This window comes from Camelus bactrianus, chromosome 10 (assembly GCF_048773025.1).
Source record: "Camelus bactrianus isolate YW-2024 breed Bactrian camel chromosome 10, ASM4877302v1, whole genome shotgun sequence".
Classification (NCBI taxonomy): Eukaryota; Metazoa; Chordata; class Mammalia; order Artiodactyla; family Camelidae; genus Camelus; species Camelus bactrianus.
Genome location: NC_133548.1, coordinates 14,423,966 through 14,446,710, shown reverse-complemented (window position 1 = coordinate 14,446,710; position 22,745 = coordinate 14,423,966). Strand labels below are relative to the sequence as shown.

Here is a 22,745-nt window from a genome sequence, read left to right as displayed (position 1 = left end):
AAGAGGGGCTTACGTCCTGCACATGACTTCAGCCTTTCAAGGGAAAGGTGCTCGCAGCTGGAACAGACCTTCAGGAAACAAACTTGAGATGTTCAAGGCCAGATTCCCATAACTTTATAGAGACTGGCCACAAAGAGTTAGCATTGCAGAGTCTTCTAGCCAGAGTTTCATTAAACATTTTCCAAGCACCTGTTCAGGGTTAGGGCAGTGGGAATGCAGCTGTGAACAAGACAGGCTGAGGAGTACCAGCTTCCAGCCAAGACTGGAGGAAGGTAAGATAGGTGGTATTCGACTTCCCTGAATTGGGCAGGGGTTCTCCAGAAACGCACCCAGGGACCCAAGCAGAGCAGGCTTCTTCCTCTGAAGCCACTGGGCACACCATTTTCTTGGGCTTGTCCCTGCCCAGACCAGCCCCCCTGGACAGTTAGAGACTGGTTCCCAAAGCCCTGCAGCACTGGGCCAGGATGGGAAGTTCAGGCCATGTGGTTGAGGTCTCAGACCCACAGTCATCTCCAGCCTCTAGCTGAAGAAGTTCAAAAAATCTTGGCATGCATGTCACCTGCAGAGCTTGTTTACAATGCAAATTACCGCACTCCAGCTTAGGATGCGGCGCAGAAATCTGCTTATGAACACTCCAGATGATTCCAAAGCTGGAAGTCCCAGAGCCACACTTCGGAAATCACTGGTGTAGAGCCCCATAGCTCCCTCCACTCATCCTTTCTAATCACCCGTCTCCTAGACCAGTAGTTTACACTACCCCTAATACCCCTCCTAAGGTGGCACAGAGATGTTCCAGGAGCCCCTAGGGTTGCCAAGCCAAGGGTTTATTTTACACACACACACGTCCTTTCTTCCTGGATTTAAAAGGGTTACACACACATATATCCTTTCTTCCTGGAGGGTTCCATTAAGGTCTGTATATTTTATTTAATTTTAAAACTCCACTGAAAAACACGCCCTGAACCAAGCTTATGGTTGGGATGAGATGCAGGGCTGAAGTCGCTTGCCTGCCTGCAGCCACGTGGCTCAGTGGATGAGTTAAAGGGCCAACTAATACCAGCTCTTTCCTCCGCGTGCAACAGGGTGGTGAGGTCGAGGCTGCACCGGACCTCGCGGCAGCACAGGGCCGAGGAGCCAGGGGCCTTTGGCTTTCAGAGAAGAGAAAAACTGGAGGCCCTGGAGAGAGAGCCCTCAGCTTCGGCACCGACGCCCTACTCGTATCGGTGGTAGCCCAGGGAGTGAGGCAAGGGCCTGCACTGGGCAGGGAGACAGGACCCTGAGAGGACACTACTTCACTCAGACCAACAGAGGCCCAGGGCCCTGTCGGGGCTTTATTTGACACCGTTTTGTTTCAATACAAACAGTCCAGAAAGAAAGTCACATCCCTTTGGGGGAGGGGGTGGTGGGAACAGTGGTCTGTGTTGCTTGGGAGCCCACCCTCAACCCAAGGGGGCGGGCTGGGCCCAGGCTGCTGGCACGGCAGGGAAAGATGGCACCAAGGATGACACAGTGCAGGCCCAGCGGCCAGGGGCAAGACCTGCAGCTCTGTAGGCGCCTCAGGCTCTCCGTGGGGGGGGCTGTCCAGGCCCCCTAAGACCACGATGATGCAGACAAAAAAGCTGAGCCCCAGGAGCCTGCTTCTGTCCCTCACATCCTCTGCTTCCTTGGCCAGCATTATGCCAAAGCAGAGCACAGGGCAGATGAGACCCACCATGGCCACCAAGCAGGGGAAGAAGGGACAGAAGGTCCTGTGCTCCACAATGGATGGTATGGGAGGACCCGAGACACCAGGAGAAGTAACCCTCCAAGTGGTCACTGTAAAAAAGGGGTGGTGAGACAGGAGAAGATCACTCGGGCCTCCAGTCTGATCCCAAATGAACCTTTAGGTACCAGGTAACATTTCTAGCCCTTAGTAAGGCCCAGACAAAGGTCCTTCCCTTCCCCTGCCCTCTCCTGGTGCCCGGAAGAGACCACTGGAGCAGCAACAGCAGCAGCAAGTCCAGAGCCTCCCTCCCCTGCAGGCTGGTCGACAGCAGAACTCTCTCTAGACCTCCCGCTGGTTCCAGGGGACAGAGGCCAAACCCCAGATGACCTGGAGGGATCCTAGAGCTGGCAAAAAAAGCCTTATACTTTTTACTTTCCCTACTTGGGGAAGGGCTGGACCCAGAATAAGCCATCCTGAGGGAACTCCCACCCCTCACTCCCAGTGTGGCAGGACAAGTGAGCAGCAGCTTTGGGGGCAGGACTGGAAGAACAATCATCTAGCACGCAGGGGTGGGGGTGCGAGGGGAGGAGAATGAAGGGCTCAACCTACAGGAAGAGGTCAGGGCTGGTACTGCCGACCCATCACCCGAGATCCTCAAAGGCCACCCCGCTCACACACCACATGTATGAAGTCACAATTCCTCCTCAGCTTCCACAAGGCGAGCACCCCTGGCCTGGGGATCATGAGGTCTCTGCTGCTGTCACCACCACGTGCCTGAGCAATGGAGCCTGGATCAGTAGGAACCATAGCGATCCTGGGGATGGGGGAAGAAAAAACAAAGTCAGAGACTCCAAACTGTGGCAGGTACCCAGTGAGCACACCTTCCCCCGACACACCCCACCCATGGGACTCGGGCACTTGGGGGAGGGCCGGGCCATGTACTCGGCCACCAAGCTCAACACGGCAGTAATTGTTTTCTATTGTATTGTAACCCAGGAAAGGGGTCTGGCCAGATCCCAAGAGGGAAGCCCCGCCTGATCTACAGAAGCGGGGACGGGAGAAATAGTCCAGATGACAAGAGTGCGGGAAAAGGAGTAGAACACAGCATCATCTTAGGGAGGGGCCCAACCCTGGCACCAAGCTCCAAGGAAGGACGCTGTCCTTCCAGGAAAGGAAAACGTGCTCACTTCGGCTAAGGCTACCCTACAGCAGTGTCTGGATATGGTGGAGAAGGCTAACTTCTAAGCACTATGCTTTAGGTCCCTCCCACCCCAGGTCAAGCAGCCCCAGCCTCACCTGCAAAGAATTCATCACACCATTGGCCAACACAGCCATCTTCCCGGCCATGGACTTGACACCCTGCTTAAACTGGGCAATGTCAGCTGTGGGCAGCACGTTCCCCAGAGATACGCTACCTACAAAAGCAAGGGAAGGGGTGACCCTGAGCCTGGCAGGAAGCCCCTCCCAGTCCAGAGAACCCTCCACCTCTACTCAAGGCTTCGTGTGGTACCAACCTGCTCCAGTAGCTCCATCCATGTCCCCAAAGAGGTCTGAAGAGCTGATGGCACTGCTGCCTGAGAGCTGCTGTAGCCGAGACCTGGCTTCATACTGTGGTGAAGAGAAGGCAAGGCCTGGGGATCCCTGGGCCAGTGATCCATGGACTCATACTGGCCCCGCCACCCTGGGGCTAAAGCCCAAAGTGGTAGGGAAGAAGCTCTGCTTCTAGGTGCTGCCTCCAGGCTCAGGGTAGACAACTCTGCTCACCTCAGTATCCACCTCCCTCCCAAAGAACATGTCAGATGAGATGGCTTTGGCTCCTGCAAATTTCTGACGTGCTTCACTTGACTCGAGGCCTGAGCTCCGGCTTTCCACTTCCCTCCGGTTTGTGACTCTGAGGGGCAGAGGTGGGACAACAGCTCTGACTCTTCTCATTACTATCAGAGAATAGTATCACTGTAGTGTCACTATCCCATAGCGACCAGAGGCCAAAAAAAGCACCAGTGGCTTTCTGAGGATGCTCACCATGGCCCCTTCCGACTGTGGCTCTGGGACTCGAGGGCCCTCTCTTCTCCACCCTGAAGCCAAGGCACAGAGAGTTTCTATCACCTCCAATATGGTGCAGGCTAGGCTTCTGCACCAAACCATGAGGGTGACCACATGTCTCGGTTTGCCTGGATTTATACCTACTCTCCTGGCATAACTGTTACCAGTTTTTTTACTCTCAAAAGCATTCCAGTGTGGATGAAAAGGTGTATGGTCACTCCCACCTAAGCCCTGACATGCAGACACTGGGCTAAGTGCTTTATAAGTCTCATTACACTTAATCCTTAAGGCAGCCCTGTGAAGCCATTACTCATGTCCCCATTTCACAACTGGATTATTTGCAGATAGTTTATCAGTTAAGCATTACCTAGATTTAGCATGGAATATGCTTTTTAAAATAACACTGGGCAAGAACCAAAGACATATAATCCTTGAAATGAAACATAAAAATGGGCCCCTACTGCCAGAGAAATGGGCCTCAAGAAGGCTCTCAGGCCTGTGGCAGTAAAGCCCGGCTCAAACCAGAGCCTGATTCCTGCACTCTAATCTGGTACCACTAGCCACACGTGGCTACTTAAATGTATTTAAATTAAATTAAAAACTCAGCTTCTCAGTTGATACTGGACACTTTTTAAAGACTCAGTAGCCATATGCTTAGTGGCTACCATACAGGACAGTGCAGATACAGAATCCACCATCACCACAGAGTCCTCCTGGACAGTGTGGCCTGAGAGGACTCCACCTTTCTGAAATGGGCCGGATGCTTGAGATGGTCACTTCTGGCTCCTTCTCCTCCATCCTGTCCATACTCCAGGCAGCATCTGTATCCCAGCGAGAACCAAAACTTTCCCCCAAGGAAAAGGGGTTGTCCTTGTACCTAGGGAGACAGTAGAGTGGCTCAGAAAAGCTTGATGAGGAACACAATGGCCAAGCCTGTGCCCCAACACTGGCCTTACTTTGGGGGTCCAGAGGCGAAAGTACCAACATCGTCAAACAAGTCCAGCTGCGAGCGGGAGGATTTTGCACTCACTGGGGTTTCCTGCTCGATCACCTGCATCTCAGACAGCACTGAGTGGGAGACAGAGCTGCAGAAAAAAGCAGAGCCAGGGCAGGACAGCAGGGGTGAGCATCAGAGCTGCCGCATGAGAAGATGCCCAGCTGCTGGGCACCACCCAGAGCCTTCTTCCCCTACCTGTGCACCCAGGGCTGGGTGAGACTCAGCAGGGAGTGCTCGGAACTGTGCTGTACTGGAGAGCACACCTCACCAGTTAACACAATAGTTTTGTTTTCTCAAAGTAAGGTTTCCCTGTTTTAATTTTAATGATAATATGCATCAAATAATAGTGCTTTCTGTCCTTAACTTACTGCATCATAAGCCATATCATTCACCAAGATGGTCACATACAAACAAAAAGGAAAAAAGAAAAATGCCCCAAACCAGGGAAATGAGTCTAACGGCATGAAAGGGTGAGTTCTTAATTATCCCATCCTTTTTTTTTTTAAGGCTTCCCAAAGAGAAGAGGCATTGAATTTGGCAGCAGTACCAACTCATGATGCCTCTTTCCTCCTGTGTCAAGTCCACAGAGGCATTTTAAGGATTAATTTCATTTAAATAAATTCATTTAAAAATATCTACAGCTTCTGGCTGTCAGGACTCCAAGGAGTGAATATTTTGCAGGAGGGTTTTAAATAGGGTAAGCTGAGTTTAAATAAAAGATTCTATTGCACTACAGAAAAGAAAACAAAAAAACACTTTAAACATACCCTTTAATCCAGTAATTCCGGTGACCAAAACAGGGAAGGGGAAGAGACCTAAAGTCCTCTGGGGATTAAAATTTTGTTTCCCTGATTACCTGTGGGTTACACTAGTAGCCCACAGACTGAAAGGGAATAACTTAAATCCAACTGGCACATGTTCTGAGAGATTAAGCAGAAATACCCAGCTTTATCTTCTTCCAGAGAAGCAGAGCATAATGGCTACAAATACTGATTTGAAATCAAAAAGTACTATGTTCAAAATCTAGTTGTACCAAATATTAGATTTCTGGGCTTCAGGCAAGTTGCTTAATTGCTGTGAGTCTCAATTTTCTCATTTGCAAAAAGGGGTAACAATACCTCCTGCCCAGGACTGTTGTGTTTAAGGAAATAAGGCCATTGGCGGAGCTCATGCCCCCCTGGAAAGCCACCTCTCAGCACAAGCTCACTGTAGCCAGGATTGCTCCCCTCAGCACTGCCAGATATTCCGATTTTTAAGAGAGATAAAAAAAACCTAACATTACTGAAATCTCTAGACATTAACTCTTAGTGTAATGCAAACAAAATGCATAAGAGAACTGGTTTGCAGCCCTTGTTTTTGTTTAAGGAAACCACAGCAACACAAACACAGTGGTCCTAAAACAGGAAGGGTACCACCCAAGCAAAGAGCATTGCACGTCTGGAGGTATTTCGCAGTGTTTAGGGTATCTGGCAGCACTAATGACAATTAGTGGACAAGGATTAGAGATGCTAAAAACCCTGCAATTCTCAAGAAGGTCTTGAAAAATAAAGAACTGTCCTGCTATTCAAAGCAGTTAGCACCCTCATTAAAAAACACCACCATAGTCTACTGGATTGATCCTGTGTTTCACTTGTTCAACAAATACTTAGCAAACACATGCCTACTATGTGCCAAGCACGTACCAGGTGCTTTAAGACAATCAGCAAAGTCATTATTCAGCCTCAGAGGAACACTAAGCCTAGAAGCCCAAACTGCTGGGAAGAACCTGCAGTGGTTCCCAGGAGAACAATGGCATTTCCCTGCCACACCCCAGAGCTGAGGCTCACCTTCGGGACACCAAGCCCATGCCCAGCCTCTCTGCCTGCTCGCGCTTCTTCCCTTCCAGATTCTGTAGCTTCTTCTCCTCCTTCTTACGGTCAATCTGGAGCTCCTGGTAGGCCAGGCGCATGGAGGCAACCCTTAGAGGAAACAGACATGTCAGAGGCCAACACCTGTGGTGACCTGTCCTACCTGGCCACCCAACCCCACGCTAGCTGGGGCCCCTCTCACAAACACTCACATGGACTCTTCGGCCTGCTTCTTGGCATCAGCCGCCTGCTGCTCGCGGAGCTTCTCTGCCACCTGGGCCTGCCGCTCAATCTCACTGAAACTCTGGCTGCTCACCTTCTGGGCCCCGAGGCCTTTCTTGGCACCCAGCTGGGAGGAGAATCATGTGATGAGAGCTCTGCCAAACACGATATCCTCTGTCCCCTCCCTGGCATGGAAACACCCACAAGGAAAGGGTTCCTTCTTAAAGTTTCGTGTAAAAAATAGGAGCCCCAACAGCATGGTGGAGAGGGAAAACTAGTCCTACTGAAGTCAGGCAGAGGTGGCTCACACAACCCCAGCAGAGGCCTCAGGGCCTGAGGACAACAGCCAGCACTACCGGGATATGCTAAGCACTTACGTGCACAAATCTCACTGACTCCTCCCAGGAGCCCCTTGGAGACAGGCATTTTGACAGCCCTTTCCCAGGTAAAGTGCCAAGAAGTGAAGCACCTTTGCTGAAGTCATACAGCCAGTAAGTGGGCGGGTCAAGAGGGGAGCCCAGGCGGTGTGACTCCAGCTCCTAACCACTCTACCATACTGCCTCTCCTCACCTACCCCTTTCTTAGCTGCTGCTGGCTTCTTCTTGCCAATGAGGGAGGTTTTCAGTTCTGTGTGAGAAAGAGAGTGAGGCATGAGAGAAGACAAAGGGAGGTCAGAGGCAGAAGCTCAGTCCACATCATGCAGCTTCCTGGCAAGAGCTTCTACAGAGAACAGCTTCACGCAGGGGGAGGCAAAGCTGCCACCACCAGTTCCAACCAACGGAGTCAGGACATCCAAGCCAAGACAGACAGGTTAGGGGAGGCCGCTGGCTCCCAGCAGACTGACACAGGAACCCAGACCCGAGCACCAGAGACAAAGTCCCTGACCCAACACAAAGACTGCCAGGCAGCGGGCAGGGGCCAAACTCTAGCCCTTGCTCCTAGAGCACAGAACTGGTGTGAGGGCCAGGCTCTCCAAGCAGCTGTTGGTTACCTCTGGCAGGAAGAGTCCCTTTAGGTGACAGACACATGGACTCTGGAGAGAAACAGACTTATGACTTACAGGGTGCCCACCCCAGAGCCTCCATATAGCTCCCAAGCCCAGTAGCCAAAGGTACTCCCAGCGGCCCCTACAGAGCCTCATTCCAGACTAGGCCATGCCAGCCTTCTCATGGGGTCAGTATGACGGTCATTCTGCCGGCTTCCTGCCCCAACCCCCAAAGGTCAACAGAACAAACAAGGGCAGCAAGTGGACTGTTCACCCTGAACTAAGTCTGAAGAACATTAAGAAAAGAATAGAAAAGAGCTAAAAGGCCAGGGACTGGCTGAGAAAGGACAATGTCACTTCCAGCCATTTACAGTTCAGAGCTGTTCCCGTGTCCCAAGAAACGGACCAGACAGGCCAATCCTACCTCAGCCCCCAGGATTGGTGTCCAGTCTCATGCTAACCAGACCCAGCCCCACACCTGGAGGCAGAACCCAGGCCTGGGACACCAACCGCCCAGGTTCATCAATGCAATGGGCCTGCTCTAAAGTCCTTGTGGTCAGTGCTGCAGCCACTTTAATCCCAGGCGCCACTCCAGAGAGATCAGATGCTTGGTCTCCTGGGACCTCAGTCCACATGACCAGGCAGCAACAGATCTGAAACGAACCCTCGAGGCCTACCCTCTCCCAGGCACCCCACACCTGCCAGCTGGCATACTGACCCAGAGTCGCTTTGGGTGAGGTGCCAAGCAGGTCCATGTTGGGGCCATGCTCTGGATCTGTGGATGCAATCTGGAATTAGGTGTAAGGCTCAAAGCTTCCTATGACCTCCCATTAAGGGAAGTGATGGGACAAGAGTAGGGGCACTGGCTTTCCTCAGCTTTCTGAGGCCACCAAAAGATAGAAGGAATGCCCACCACTTCCTCCAAAGGACTGAAATGAATCCCAGCCCACCCAGAGATACAGGAGACCTCTTATGCCCATTCCCTTGGCCAGGTGTCCCATCCCTAGCCACTGAGTCCTTTGCTAGGACCAGGACACATGGTTGGAATCTGGGCTGAACTCACGTGCCAGGCCACTGCTTTCTGCAGACAGGGCTGGCTGCTGGGTCTCTGATGGATCAGTGGCTGGTGCATTCCAGGCAGGGGGCTGAAAAGGCCAGATAGGAGAAACCTTGATGAGTCATCCCTGCTGACAAGGAGCACCAAGTATCTTGTGGGTACAAGGCCCCACTCCAAGCCACAAGGAAAGGAGACTGGAGGTTAGCAAGTAAAATTATAGTTGCTATTCACCATGGAAGAAACAAGCAAGAAACTAGCAGCCACTCCCACCCCTCCACTATTTACTTAAGAGCCAGAACCCATTCCCCTAATTTAATAACAACCAACAACCACTGGGCACTCACCATGTGCCAGGCACAAGTCTAAGGGCTTTTCACAAAGAAATACATTTAAATATTACAACAAACCCTATGAGATAGATATGTTCTCCATCTTAGAAACTTAAGTTTTGACTCATTAGGTGCCTTAGCTACCACTCTAGAAATGCTAAGTAGAGGGGCAGGGATTCAAACAGAGAAAGTCTGACTTCAGCACCCAGTGCCTATACAGGGGAAACCTCCTCCCAAGGGAGGGGTTGCTAGGGAGGGAATCCTTTCAATGTCCCCAACTACAGAGCCTTTCTCATAGCTGAAAAATCCAGGAAAAGCTGTCTGGGGCTCCTGATAACTCTTGAGGCTTTAAGAAGCTTCTCCTCCTCCTCCCTACCACCCCAGTTTATAGGAGTCTGTTTCTAAGGAGGACCACACCGCACCCCCAGTATGGGAGGAGGAAACACCTGGGTCTATCCAGCAGTGGGTCCCAGACATTCCCCGTCTGAGGTACCACACCAAGGGGAGTGGATCATGCTCATGATCGTGGGCCTTGGCCTTAGTAAGTAAACCACCTGTCAGGAACAATTGTGGGAAACATTCCTTGTGGGCACTCACTTGAGTGTGTTCTGAGAAGAAATCAGAGTCCTTCTTCTCTGGGGAGTGACTGGGAGCACTACTCATGTTGTCTATCCAAAGCTGGAAAGGAGAAGACACCGATGAATCACAAGGTTCTGAATATTCCCACTCACCCCATGACCCCAGTCCCAGGGAACAGGAACTTACATCAGTGCCATGCCTAGCCAGGGCCGCACTCCCCAGCTGCCGGATCTTTTCCCGGTACATCTGGGCAGCTCGGCTATTATATTTGGTGTTGGCATCATTGGCTGTGCATCCATGTTGGCGGAAGAAAGCTGTCTAGAGACCAAAGAGAGAATGTGCTACAGGTGATGCTCCCCAGAGCAAAAGAGGCACTCCCTTCTAACAGCACGGTTATACAGAATGATACATTCTACTGACACCAGTTTTTCATGAAGTTCCTCAGAAACTCCTGCAAAAAACACAGCCTCCCATCCTCTGAGATGAATGACTGAAGCGCAGCCCTCACTCAACCTTGCCTAAGGACAGCATGCCGGTCCCACTCTGCCCCTCCTTCATCCAGGACCACAAGACCTGGATGACTGTGGAGGCCCCAACTCCCTTGGCTTTCCCCAAGAATGTCTGTCTAGTTTAGTTTGAGTCCAAAGCCCCTTTGAGAAGAACAGTGACCAATTTCCAAGTGTAGAAAAGAGTGTACGGTGTTGCCATAGATGAGAGAATCCCCTAAACAGAGAAACTGAGAGGGCCTCCAAAAAATCACTATAACGTCAGTACCCAGACAGAAGAAAGGGGGCGGGAGGATGGTAAGGAGCTTTACCGCATTGGCATTCCCGCCGACCTGCATACACCTCAGCTGGAACCAGTTCCAGTTGGAATCCAACTCTGTGGACCTGTGTGCAAGGGCTGTGTGTTACCTACCAGCAGGTACCAGGGGACGCTTCCCTGGCAGACCCACGCCTGTCATTTGGCCTCGGGCTGCAGTAGGTGCCCAGGAAATATTCATCAGCCACCACCCTGTTTCCTCCACTCTGCCCCGTCCGTGAAAGCTTTGCTCTTCATTCATCTAATCAAAAGGCTACTAATTATTTTCCAGACGCGAAAGGAGGTCGAATTCTCAGGCACTCAAGCTTGGACTCGGCCTTCCCCTGAAGGACCGCCACAGTCTCGCTCCAGATGTACTCGATCCGCGCATCAGCAACAAGATCGACGCCGGTAACTTTTCCCCGAAACTAACGTTCGGAGTGTCAAGTGTGACCACCAGGGATGAAAGGAGTTTGACCCAGACGCGGAGACGGACCGCCGGTGTGGCAAGGCGCCCACACTGGCGGTTCCCTCCCGTGAGAGGTTTGGAACACCGAACTCAGGGCCGTCCAAGTCCAGCAGCCACTCTCCCCTCCTGAGCACAGTCCTGGCCGGCCGGGTAGGAGCACAGCGGCCGCAAGGAGACCCCACCTGATGAAGCTGAGATGGACGCCCAGGGAGCGGTGCACCCCGGAGCAGTCAATGCACAAGAAAACACCGTACGTGATGCTGGCCCAGCTCGGATTCTTGGCGCCACAGTCGAAGCAGGCCTGAGGGGAAAAGGCGATGGGCGAACGGTCAGGGGCCCCGAGTCGAGGCCGGGCGCTGACACTCCAGGAAGACAGCCCACGCCCGCTCCTCTCCCTCACTCAGGCCCCAGGAGAGCCGCGAGAGTCCCTCTCGGCCAGAGCTGGGCCCCGCGCGCCCCCGGCTCACGCACCTTATTGGTCGGAATTGCGCGAAGCCTCTTAAAAAGAGTCTGGATCTCTGTCTTGCTCGGCTCGGCCGCCATTTTCTCTCCTTCCCAGACACCAGCGCGACCGACGGGTCCCGTCACGGGCCAATCCGCGGCCGGGAAGGGAGGTCACTGGGCGGGCCTCAGCGGGGGCCGGCCCGCCCAGGGGTGGGGTGATTTGTCCCGATCTAGACCAATGAGCGGCTGGCGGAGCAGGCGCCGAAACGTCACAGCCCCCGGCTCCACCGCGGTCTCCCGACTGCTCGCCGCGCCGCGCCCGGGCCAATCGGCAGCCGGGGCGGGGCGACGGCTAGACCGCCGGCCCAAACCTCGCCACAGAGCCACCCACACGCCCAGCCACCCCCAGAAGGTGGAGCCACCTCCCAGAGACGTGGGTTACGGGGCCACGGAGCCGTCCTCTTCTTGAGCGAGTTCTCGAAATGAGTAATGATTAACAGTCCTACCGAGCACTCGTGGTCCCGCCGGTCTGAACGGGAAGGTAAACTGGCTGAGCTCCAGCCCCACTCAGAACTCAGCACCCAGCCTCCAGGCTTGGTCGTTCCACATCAAGGCTGATCTTGAGTCCCTTCCAGAGCAGATACTAAGCTAGCAAACTTTTGCCCAACCCCCGCCCCCATAGTATACTCCAGGCCCACGGACCTCCCCTCAGTGCCTCTCTCCAGATGCCGTCGGCTGCCTGGCAAGGGTGGAGTAGCAAAAAAGTTGCACGCAAGCCTGAGAGTGTTTGGGGTTTCCCCCCCCCCCAAGTTTAATACACACTAGAACAAGCCACAAAACAGAGCTGCTAACCCAGAACTACACTCATCCCAAGCCCACCCCAGGAACCCCGAAACACAGAGACCAGGACCTGGGTCCACAGCTCCTGGGGAGACTGGAGGACACCTAGGAAGGCCTAGGCACCACTGAGCCTTTCTGTCACATCCTGACCGCTCCATCTTCCCCTCAGCCTAGACTCAGTTGGCCCTTCCCTACCAGTCCCTTCCTAGACACAGGCCCCTCCCCTCCCTGGGTCCCAGGACTTTCTCCCTCCTCAAGGGCCAGAGAGGCAGCAGTGGCAGGATGGTCCAGAGCCCTTAGGTCCGGCTGTCCAGAAGAAGCTGGGCTCTGACTCAGGTTGGAGAAACGTTGTAGAAGGGCTGTCAGGACAGGTCAGGCCCCCACACACTCCACGTAGTTGGCAGGGTACAGGCCAATCCGGCCACTCTGCAGCTGGCCCTGGCACCAGCCCTGCTCATCCTCCTCGCTCATCTTCAACAGCTCCTCCCCTGCGGGAAGGGGGACTGGTCACTGGCAATTGTCCTGGCCCAGCCCCAACCCTGCAACTGGGTCAAGGACTGAGTGGGGGTGGGGTGCAGTAGGAGAACCCAGCTAGAAGAGACCTGGCTCAGGCAGAGGGAAATCAAAGTCAACCCCTGACCCTGAATGCAGCAGTGAGTTTCCTGGGTGACTTTCAGAGGCAGGTAAGGGCTCTGAGCAGACACTCTGATTCCTCAGGGCTGGACCCAGAGCAGCCTTTAGTGTCAGAGAACTGGCCCTTGAGAAGTGTGTCTGACTTCCCTTTTCCACACTCCTGCCCAGGCTAGTAAAGGTGTGGGGGAGAGGGGCGGAGAGGCTGAAGTTTAGAAAGAACCAGAAAAGGGGTCCAGGGTACCTGCTCGGAAGCTCAGCTCATCAGCTTCCTGGCCCGCGTAGTCATAGAGTGCCCGCACCCGCACCCCAGTGGCAGCCTTCCGGGAACTCTCCTCATCCGACCACTCCTCATCCTGCCCGCCGCTGGAGAGAGGAGGACAAGGGGCAGGCTCAAGGCACAGGGAACACTTTGAGCGAGAAGGCCTAGGACTCACCCCCCTCCCAGAGGAACCCTGGGAGAGGCAGGTGGGAAAAACTTGCAAGATTCTCATCTAACTTCTGCCATGCATGCCTGTGATCTCAGGGGCTCTTCCTGCCTCACAGAGCTGATGTGAGCAGCAGATGAGGGGGAGCATGGGAAATGCGTGGCACATCTCAACCACCGTTAAAACTGGCATCATTACACCTCGTAAGTAGGTCCTAAGGTCCCTGGCACCAATTTTCAACCCATTTCAGGTGTGAAGGGAGTGAAAAGATGGAGTCAGAGGAAGAGCGGGCAGGGCAGGGGGCAGAGCTGTTTCCTTCCCACAGCCAGGATCCCAGCTCTCACCCTGGGGACCCAGAGGTCTGGGGTAGGGGTGCAGCGCCATCTCTTGTGGGCATGATGCTGGTCAGAGTAACCTCATCAGGGCTCCGGCCACCCTTCTCCTTCCGGCTGATTGTCCTCTGTGTGTCCAAGGACCACTCCTGCAGGAACAGTGCCCAGGGTCAGACTGGGCTGCAGGCTGTGGTGGCAGCCAGGGCCATCCAGACCACCTTCACCTCTTTCATATCAAGCTCTAGCCTCCCTCGTGAGGTCCAGGCTAAGCACATTGCGAGCCCACCCCACCTCCCAGCCCCAGCCTTCCTGGGACACGTACCTCAAACTGTGGCCAGTTCATAGCCATGCCTGGCCCGTGGGTGCTGCGCCACCAGCGCAGATCCTCTTCATCACTGGCTGCCTCGATGCCCTTATGCAGGTCTCGGTGGAGTTCTTGGAACCTGTGTCCCAGGTACGACCCTCAGGATCTGGGCCTCTGGAATCTCAGCCCAGCCAGAGCCCAGAGAGGCAATGGATGAGACCCAACATCACCCCAGATCTCCACGCCCACCCCACAGGTCGTACCTCTCACTGCTGGAGAGGTCGAGGTGCTGGTGTAGGGTAAGCAGCATATCCTTAAAGAAGAGAAGCCGCTGGCGCTCGGCAGCCTGGCAGGTCTCAAAGGCCTGCTCCATGTCCTCCATGTAGCGTGGGGTGTAGTGATGCAGCTCTGCCAGTGTTTGCTCATACTGGGTTTTCATCTGGGTGGGAGAGGAGGGGGTCTGGTGAGGACCAGACCTTCTCCGCTCAGGACTCTGTATTTACTAAGCACCTGGTGTAGGCTAGACCCTGGGCTAGGCACCAGGGTCCCAAAACTGTCTCCTGCCCTCTAGGACCCCAGGAGCCTTAGAAGGGAGGTGCCATTCAGGTGGACAGTGAGCGGAGGTCAACCTATGGAGAGCAGTGGGAGAAATCAGAGAAGGCTTCCAGAAGGAGGTGGACACTGAGAAGCACTGAGAGGACAGGGAGGATCTGGATATGTAGAGCTGGAGGAAGGGCACTCTTGCAGAGCAGACCACTTGAGAGCTTGTCCCAGGTGGGACATTGTGAACGGAAAGGAGCTAGAAAGGTCTCTTCAACTACTAAAATTATCCCAGGGCCTGAAACCGCACCGTTCCTGAGAAAATCATCATCTTTCTCAGGCTCCTCCTTGAAATGATAACCTGGAGAGAAGTTGGCAGGTGAGGGTTAGAGCAGTAAGAGTGCTGGGCACTGGAAAAGACACTCAGGAAGCCCTGACCCAGGCTGGCCCCATCCCGCAGCCAGTACCTTCTCGGCCTCCTTGGAGCAGCGTTCCACCCGCTCCTGCAGCTTCCGCAGCTGCTCCTGGGAGACAGCACTGTCTGCCTTCGCGTGGCTCTCCCGAGTCTGCGCTGTCTTCTCCTCCTTCCGGGCTGCATGGTAGTTCTTCTTGGAAGCTTCAACCTGGCACACACACACAGAGGGACCACTCAGGACCCTGCATGCCATGCCCTGACCCCCTCTAGGCCAGGGCCGACCCCAGAAAGTCAGGCCTCTGCTGCCCATCCCTCCCAGGCTCACCTCCTTCAGCCTCTTTAGCCAGGGCTTCTGGGCCTTCCGGAAACCGTCCTCGGCAGACCGGCTCTCTCGGAAGCCACCCAGCACAGGCCGGTGGAAGGCCCCCCGCTGCCAGGCACGCACCCGCTCGCTGTCCTGCCCCTGCAGCTTCTCCCGCACCTCCAGGTGCAGTGAGCTCAGTCGCTCGGCCGCCGTGAAGAAGGCGTGCCAGGCCTTCTCCAGTGTGCCATACTGGGGGCCTGCGGGGAGGAGTAGGGCTGGGGCTGGACCCAGGATGCCACTTGCAATGAGCCCACCCCCTCTCTTCAGGTGCTTCTCTGGGTGATAGGCACAGAGTGGGAATGCAAAGATGAACAACAACGAAGTCAGGGGCTGCTTACTGAATACGTCCTCTGTGCCTGGACATAACGAGATTTCACCAAATCCTTGCCTCAACCACCACTGTGAAGACGGTGTAAGGAACAATATTTAAAAAGCAAAAAAAGCAGGGGCCCAGAGAAGTGAAGTTAATTGCTCAAAGCATTAGAGCTACAAGTGGAGATGAGATTCAAACCCAGGTCTGTGGTATAAAGCACTACACTCTATTGCCCCAGGGGAGGAACTAATGTCTGTCCCAGAGGAAGGAAGCTTGTTAGGAAAGATCCCAAGCTCCCAAGTCAGAAGGCCTGGGCTTAAGCTTTAGCTCTTCTTAGCTGTGTGACTTCAGGCAAGTCACTTAGCCTCTCTGAACTGCCACATTCTCCTCTAGAAAGTGGGTAGAACAGAACCATCTCCATCATTAGGTTGTTAGAAATTGCAAAATAACTCATGACGATACTTTGCAAACTCTAACAGCACAACCTTAAGAATAACCAGAAGGATCCTCCCTCTTTAAAGGGAAAACAGATGTGGAAGCCTCAAACTTTCCACAGGAGGTGCAAAAAGAAGCTATCTTGCCTGGTCGCCCCACCCTTGGCGGCCCTCTGCTCCCAGTGAGGCCCGAGTACTGGCTCACCCTTCTCCACTGCGCCCCTCCACTTGCGGGCCCAGTCAGCCAGCTGCTGGGCATAGGCCTTCTCGATGCGGGCGCGCTCCTGGAAGCAGCTGACCAGGTCCCCACACAGCCGATGCCCATCCTCCACCCGCTGCACTGTCCTCCGGTAGTTGCCGGCCTGGGGGAAACATAAGAAGGGTGATGTCACCAGAGAGAAGCCCTCTCCAGGGCTGGGGCTGACAGCTAGGCTCCTCCCCTGGACAGGTGGCTGGGCCCAAAGAGGGGTGGGCATTTCAGTGCCATCCCCAAACCTGGGACCCAGCCACTCACCTCCCAGAAACTGCCCTCCAGGGCCTCCCCTCCAGCATCTTCCTCTGGAGCCATGGTGTCCCCGCAGCACGGAATGGTGGCGGATTAGGGCTATAGAGGGCAGATGGGTAAGCAGAGTAGCCAGACACACACTTTTAGAGATAGGAAAAGACCCTCTCCTTCCCCTAGGCTTTGCCCCCACTGCCATTCCCACCACCCAAGAAACTGCTCAGAGCTAGGACTTAGCAGGCAGGGGTCTGGAAGTCCCCAGGAGGGTCCCAGGTGGGGGCAACGATGGCAGTTTCAAAGCTCATCCTCTTGCCCTGGGTCTACCCTCCCCACCACCTCACTCCACATACCTGGGGCCTAGAGATCACTTCAGGGACCTGGGTGTCCAACTCTCAAAGCTGCCACTGTGATTCTGCCTTGAAGCTAACAAGAGCAAAGCAGGGGGTAAGGGTGGGGCTGACAGCGTCCAGGGTGGTGCCCAGCTCCCCCGATATAGCAACTGCTGTCAGAAGCGCCAGATTCCAGCCAGGAGAATGCCAGGCGGGTCACACGGTCCAGTCAGGGATTACATGGCAGACGGGGGTGGGTAGTAGGCAGAGGGCCCCACTGCCCTGACCGCAGATGAGAGAAGAGGATGCCTGCCCAAGCCAGGGCCTGTGGCCTCTCTGTGAACGACAAGGCGACCCTTTACCAGACCAGGCCAGGTCAGCGGGTGCCCAGCCACACCCCAGGAGCTCCTTGTGCTGGGAAGAGCAGACTGGGAGCCAGGAGGCCTGAGTCTTATCTTGGCCATGAAGCTTGAACACGTGCATTTTACTGTCCTCTCCTTGGGGGCCACAGCTCCCTCCTAAGATAGAAATTCTGCCTCCTGGTCTGCTTCGGTGCCAGGGTTGGTGTAAGACTCAAACAGGCAACAAACAAGAAATGTGAGGGGGCCCTACAGTCACAAAGGACACTCATCCTGCTCCACAGCATCCACTGAGGTCCCAGAGGGCTCCATGGATAATGAGTAACTCAGCCCCACCCTCAAAAAACCCAGAGTCTGGGGCAGCAGGGGGAGACAGACAGGTAATCAGCCAGTTATGAGAGTGTGCTCCAGAACTGCGGAGGAGGGCAAGGCAGATTCCAGCCCCACAGCCAACACTCCCGGGGGCTACAAGACATGGTGGCATGCAGCCACTCCCCTCCTGTCTCTGGGCAGGGTCTCAGCTTTCCTCAGCACTGATTCAAGCCCCTAGAAGGAAGTCACTTCCTCCTCTGAGCAAGCCCCAGGGACACCACCAGACACCACCAGGCCCCAGAGGACAGTGTACTTGTTGCCCTCAAAGCAGGGCTTTATCACTTTACTCCCCAAACTGATGAACCCTTCCATCCTTCAAAACTCAGAGCAAGGGATTTTCTCCAGTCACCTGCTCATTCCTCCATCCCTACTCCCACAGCCTCTTGTGACCCCTCTATCAGGATACATATCCCATTGGGTTGTGACTACAGGACAGGATCCATCCCTAGTCATTGACAGAGACTTCCTGGGGGTCCAGCTTGTGTCTCTCCAGGCACAGGAGTTAGTAGATGAATGGAAAACAAATGACATCCACCTGAAGACCAGGAAACCCACTGGCTATAGCAGCTGCGAGAATGCTTGGCCTGAGCAGGCTTCCACCCCTCAGCTAACAGGAGGAAGAGCTCAGGTCTACAATGGAGGGGCCTGGGTACAGAGCAGAAGAGGGCAGAGCAGCTGGCCCCACCAGGGTCCTCAGCACTTCCCCTTGCTTCCTCTTGAGTCTGTTCCGTTTACCCAGAAAGGACTTGCCAACCAGATGGAGAGAAACAGAGCTGCAGCTGTAAATCCCAGGGACTCAGAGCTGTCCCAGTCAGGCATCCAGGGGCCTGGGCCCCCTGCCTGCTCCAGCCTCCGTGCCTGGGCTCCCAGGAGAGCTGCCCCCGACCCGTTCCCTCTCTCTGGCCCCAGAACAGAGCAAGCTGTGTGTGCAGGGCTGGCACTGCTCCCTTCGGCCTCCCAGAGCAAACACAAGCCCAAGCCCCAGGCACAGCCAGGCCGCACTGCCCAGGCTGGATCTAGCAGTGGGGGTGGGCATTGCGCCTTGGCCCCTGCTGAGGAGGGCCAGCACCCTGGGCCGCCTGACCCCAGCAGAGACCCAGATCAGTCCCCAGAACACACTCTGCCAGAGGCAAGAGCTCAGAAAGCATATAATGAACCTTCCCAGCCCAGGGAGCCAGCACCTACTGGGCCAGGACAAGTCCACTGGGGCTTGGCAGGGTCTCCTCACAGATTCCTGAGCCAAGGTACCGAGTCCTGGGGTTCAGGTAAGGAAGAACTTACCCTCCCTTACCTGAGGCCGGTAGGTACTCCCCCCAGACTGACCCCTACCCTTTCCAGAAGTCGAGGGCATGCCCCTGAGAGGGAGCACTGCCATCCTGCCCTGCCCATCCTCAGTTCTGAGTCACAGGCTGCACCCAAGGACCTCTTCTTCCAGCAGCCCCTCCCGGTCGGCCTACAGCCCTGGGATTTGAAGGCATAAGACAGGACGGTAGGCTGGTCCACAGAGGGGAGTACTTAAAGCAAGAGTGGCTAGAACCAGCAGCCAGAGAGGCCAGGGAGGCTGGGGGAGGGGTGGTGCGGGGAAAGAGGAGGAGGCAGGGCCAGGGAAGGGCGTAACAAAGGGGCACTTTTGGAAACCCGACCTGCCACCTGAGGTGCCTGCTCTCTGATGACGCACTCCAAACTCAGAGCCCTCACACCAAACCTCGGAGCCCAGGGGCTGCCAGTCTCTGGTCTCAACCCTTGTGGACGGCGCCCTTCGACCCGCCCCTCTTGCGGACCCGGCGCGGCACAACTCGGAGCCGGTGGAGCCCACGCGGAGCGGCAGGGCCAGGCCTAGGCATGGAGACTCTAGGACTTCATGGCCAAACTTGCTGAACTTGGTCTCGAAGGGGGTGGGGCCAGCCGGTCACCGCTGAGGGGATGGGGCGCACCCTGCCCTGACCGGCACCGCCGTAAACTCCATACGGTGACCCAGGAATCGGTGCTCTTTGCTGAGAGCTAGGGGTTGCTGAGGCGCAAGGACGTCCCAGGGCGGTTTGGAGCCTTTGAGGGGCCGCCAGAGATGGTGTGGCCCGCCAGCCCCGACGCCCCTCTACCCCCGGCCGGTCTGGGGACTTGCTGAGCGCGAGGCGCCGCAGATGAGACACCCACTCCGCTCCTCGCAGCTCTTGCCGTCCTCCCGCAGAGCGGGGTGGCCGGGGGGCTCCCAGGGCAGCAGTCGGTCTCATTGCAAACTTCAGGAGCAGGAGGAGGAGAGGGCGGGCTCGACCCGTGGCGCCCGCCGCCGCCTCCCCGCGGTCCCCGCGTGGGCAGCACTCACCACTTCCTCCCTGGGTGCCTCGGCTGGTGAGGGTCCGGCCACTCTTCAGCCCAAGTCCTGCCGCTCCCGGGCCGGGGCCACTGCCTCCCGGAGCGCGCCGAGCCCTCCCCCCGGGAAGCCCGGCCCCCGGCCCCGCCCTCTCCTCGCTGTCGCGGCCGCAACCCCACCGGCCAGTGACGGGGGCGCAGGGGCTACCCGCATCTCGGCGACCCGCGGCTCCCCAGCGCGGGCGGTGGGGTCTCGGCTCCCGCCTGAGAAGCGCCAGGGCGGAATCCCCAGGGTGGTGCCGCGCCGCTATAGGGAGTCAGATTTCGGCTTTGCCACTCCTCGGCCTCTGCAGAGCCTGAGAAACCGGTGGAAGAGGGAAAGAATCGGGCCCGCACTGGCTCACTTGAGAGGGAGGCCTGGGGGCTATACTGCCTTACTCTTTTTGCTGAGCACAGCTTTCTTAGAAGCTAGCTCCGGCGAGGCTCACAACCATCGCCTCGTAAGCATTAGGATCCCCATTGTATAGATGCGGACACTGAGGCTCAGAGACCTTTACTAGCTTGCACAAGATCTGTAGTTGAGCAGGGAGGGAACTCCAAAGTCGTGCCCTTTCTATGAACAGCCCACCTTGCCAATCTGGGGGCCCATTCTGAGGACTGGGTCACACACGCGATGGGGCTTGGGCAGAAAGGCGTGAGCTCCTCCCCTTACATGTTTTGATTCCCAGATTTTGTACCACGATTCATTCTTAAATCACTTCGCCCCTCCACCCCCTTTGTCAGTCACCAGCTTTGGTAGATTTTTCCAGATCGACACGATGCCACCCCACACCCTTAATATTTCCTCACCCTCTTGCCCCCCACCCCGGAATTTTTCAGAGCCTGCCCATCAGTTATTTATATCCACTGGAGCGATCCAAGAATGTTCCGAGGCTGACCTAATACACCACCTGCTCGGCCTCCTCGCCCCTCCCTCTCGCTCCTGGGCCTAGTGACCCGGCGGCCGTGCCCTCTGTCTAGCAGGCAAGAGGGGGCGCAGATACACGGAGTCCGAAGCCCGGGGCGCTCAGAGTGTCCAGACCGCGCAAATTGCTGGGGATTGTGGACCCTCCCGCGCTCCAGGAGTGCGCCCCTAGGGGACGGCGCGGCGCTCTGGGAAGCCAAGAGCCAAACTGTTCACTCTCTAGCACGTATTCTTGGTCCCCACTCCCAACCACCCCACCCCAACTCCCCGAGGAGTGTGAGTACGTGTGCGCGGATTTTTAAACGGCAGCTTTAAAAATAGCAAGATTATGTTGTTTCTAAATCCTGGAGGAGTCACGGACGCCTTCTTTGTGCAGATAAATCCGCTCATAAAATGAAAAAGAGGCCTGAGAGAATGAATGGGGGTAATTTCAGGTGGTAATCTTAGCTGCTGAGGGCTGATTTGCTCCGCAGTCCTAGTGGGAGGGTGAAACCGCCTGTGGGGGCACCCAAGACGCGCCTCCTTTAGCCAATCCTACCTGAGTAGGGGATCCTTGTCTTGACACTCACAGGGTGTGTACCCAGCAGGATGTAGCTTCAAAAACAAGTTTCAACACCCACTCTCTGTTGGGGCTTGGATAAGTCCCTTTTCTCCATGTCTCTGTTTCTACTTCTATGAAACATGACAAGTGATTGGGCTGACCTCCCAAACAGGCATGTGCCCCAGCTAATTAATGATTGTAGAACAACTGCAAATAAGAGGAGCTGAGGTAATATCTAATGACAGCTATAGTGTTTTGTATTATTCAAAATCAGTTAACATCCCACCTAGTGCCCCGGGGCCTTGAGGCACCTGGACAGAAAGTGTGAAAAACACAAGAATGAAATTAATTACAGGAGCCACCTATTAAAACCCTATTAAAAATAAAGGCTGAAAGCCAAGCCCTGGGATCTGGGGCAGCCAAGCCATAGAGAGACTCAGAAAACAGTGCTGTTCATCAGACCACAAGGAGAAGGGAACGCTGAGTGGAAAACATCTGGCTTCCCTTGGGTTCAAATCTGGAGGCAGACAGCAGAAATGTTGCCGCTAATCTTAATTGCCCCTAAGGTACTGTAGGGAGAAAAAATAAACCAAAACCCAGAGCATACTGAGATGCTTCAAGAGTGAAAGGAGACAGAGCTGACTTTGGAAAGCCAACCCCCTGCTAGTGCTGCCCAGGGCTCAGATTTCTGTGCTCTGGGGCCAGAGCCCCATACACTCAAATGGCTCCAACTGTGAGGTACCCTACTTGAACAGAGTTCAAGATGAGATGCCCGAGGTCAGAGGACTGGATAGACAGAAACCCAGTGAGACAGCTTGGCTTGAGGCACCAAGTGGCAGATTGGTCTAAAGCCCAAGTTCACAATATTCAGGCTCACTCACCTTGAGTTTCTGAAATGTCCTAACCACTGTACCTTCATTTGTTTATTTACTTATTCATTCATTCATCCAGTCAAGAAAACATCTGAATTTTTGTTTTATGCTAAGCCCTATGCTGGGTGTTGAAAATACAAAGATAAATAAGGCACAGCCCTAAGTGGACAATAATGATACAATATGGACATGAAGTACTATGGAGAAACAGAAGCAGGAGACCACTTTTCACCAGATGATGACACTTGATTCGTCTTGATGAGCAGGAATTAGTCATGTGGAGAGGCATTCTAGGCGGGAGTGCCAGGGTGTGCCAAGCCCCAGAGGTGTTAGCATATGACTCGGTGACCCAGCAATTCCACTTTTTGGTATCTACCCTAGACAAATGTGTACAAGTCCAGAAAAAGGTACAAGGATG

The 22,745-nt window shown here is 55.0% G+C and overlaps 3 protein-coding genes across 11 annotated transcripts in view; 1 reads left to right on the top strand and 2 right to left on the bottom strand.

Moving 5' to 3' along the window:
- Positions 1 to 5,333, top strand: part of CSTPP1 (centriolar satellite-associated tubulin polyglutamylase complex regulator 1) — a 173,918-nt gene extending 168,585 nt beyond the window's left edge. The window contains exon 9 of the mRNA XM_074372092.1: positions 5,253 to 5,333. Within this exon, the coding sequence (XP_074228193.1) occupies positions 5,253 to 5,277 (25 nt within the window). The 3' untranslated portion in view covers positions 5,278 to 5,333. The remainder of the gene's footprint in view (positions 1 to 5,252) is intronic.
- ARFGAP2 (ARF GTPase activating protein 2) lies at positions 1,292 to 12,106 on the bottom strand. Of its 6 annotated transcripts, none has more exons than XR_012509598.1 (18): positions 11,506 to 12,106; positions 11,217 to 11,335; positions 10,582 to 10,654; positions 9,951 to 10,082; positions 9,783 to 9,863; positions 8,863 to 8,944; positions 8,518 to 8,574; positions 7,806 to 7,847; positions 7,389 to 7,441; positions 6,805 to 6,941; positions 6,572 to 6,703; positions 4,705 to 4,833; positions 4,491 to 4,625; positions 3,470 to 3,596; positions 3,220 to 3,313; positions 3,002 to 3,120; positions 2,384 to 2,519; positions 1,292 to 1,815 (listed from the first exon to the last, which is right to left on the bottom strand). XR_012509598.1 is itself a non-coding variant. In XM_074372074.1 (18 exons), exons 1-17 carry the CDS (start codon positions 11,575 to 11,577, stop codon positions 3,016 to 3,018), a joined length of 1,623 nt encoding a protein of 540 aa, XP_074228175.1. In that variant the 5' UTR covers positions 11,578 to 12,106; the 3' UTR covers positions 1,292 to 2,519; positions 3,002 to 3,015. The 6 variants fall into 6 exon arrangements, 5 of the variants coding, with proteins under 5 accessions (XP_074228175.1, XP_010962889.1, XP_074228176.1 ...); XM_074372074.1 differs by adding an exon at positions 3,728 to 3,780 and having other exon boundaries at positions 1,292 to 2,519; XM_010964587.3 differs by having other exon boundaries at positions 1,292 to 2,519.
- A 150-nt stretch (positions 12,107 to 12,256) lies between these two features.
- On the bottom strand, positions 12,257 to 20,188 carry PACSIN3 (protein kinase C and casein kinase substrate in neurons 3). 4 transcript variants are annotated; one of them, XM_074372084.1, is made up of 11 exons: positions 19,964 to 20,188; positions 16,931 to 17,003; positions 16,593 to 16,682; positions 16,284 to 16,440; positions 15,293 to 15,528; positions 15,020 to 15,175; positions 14,276 to 14,451; positions 14,031 to 14,151; positions 13,721 to 13,857; positions 13,193 to 13,314; positions 12,257 to 12,806 (listed from the first exon to the last, which is right to left on the bottom strand). In XM_074372084.1, the coding sequence occupies exons 3-11, from the start codon at positions 16,644 to 16,646 to the stop codon at positions 12,691 to 12,693; spliced, it is 1,275 nt and encodes a 424-aa protein (XP_074228185.1). In that variant the 5' UTR covers positions 16,647 to 16,682; positions 16,931 to 17,003; positions 19,964 to 20,188; the 3' UTR covers positions 12,257 to 12,690. The 4 variants fall into 4 exon arrangements, with proteins under 4 accessions (XP_074228185.1, XP_074228187.1, XP_074228186.1 ...); XM_074372086.1 differs by lacking the exon at positions 19,964 to 20,188 and adding an exon at positions 19,795 to 19,924; XM_074372085.1 differs by lacking the exon at positions 19,964 to 20,188 and adding an exon at positions 19,284 to 19,738.
- Positions 20,189 to 22,745: the final 2,557 nt, after the last annotated feature.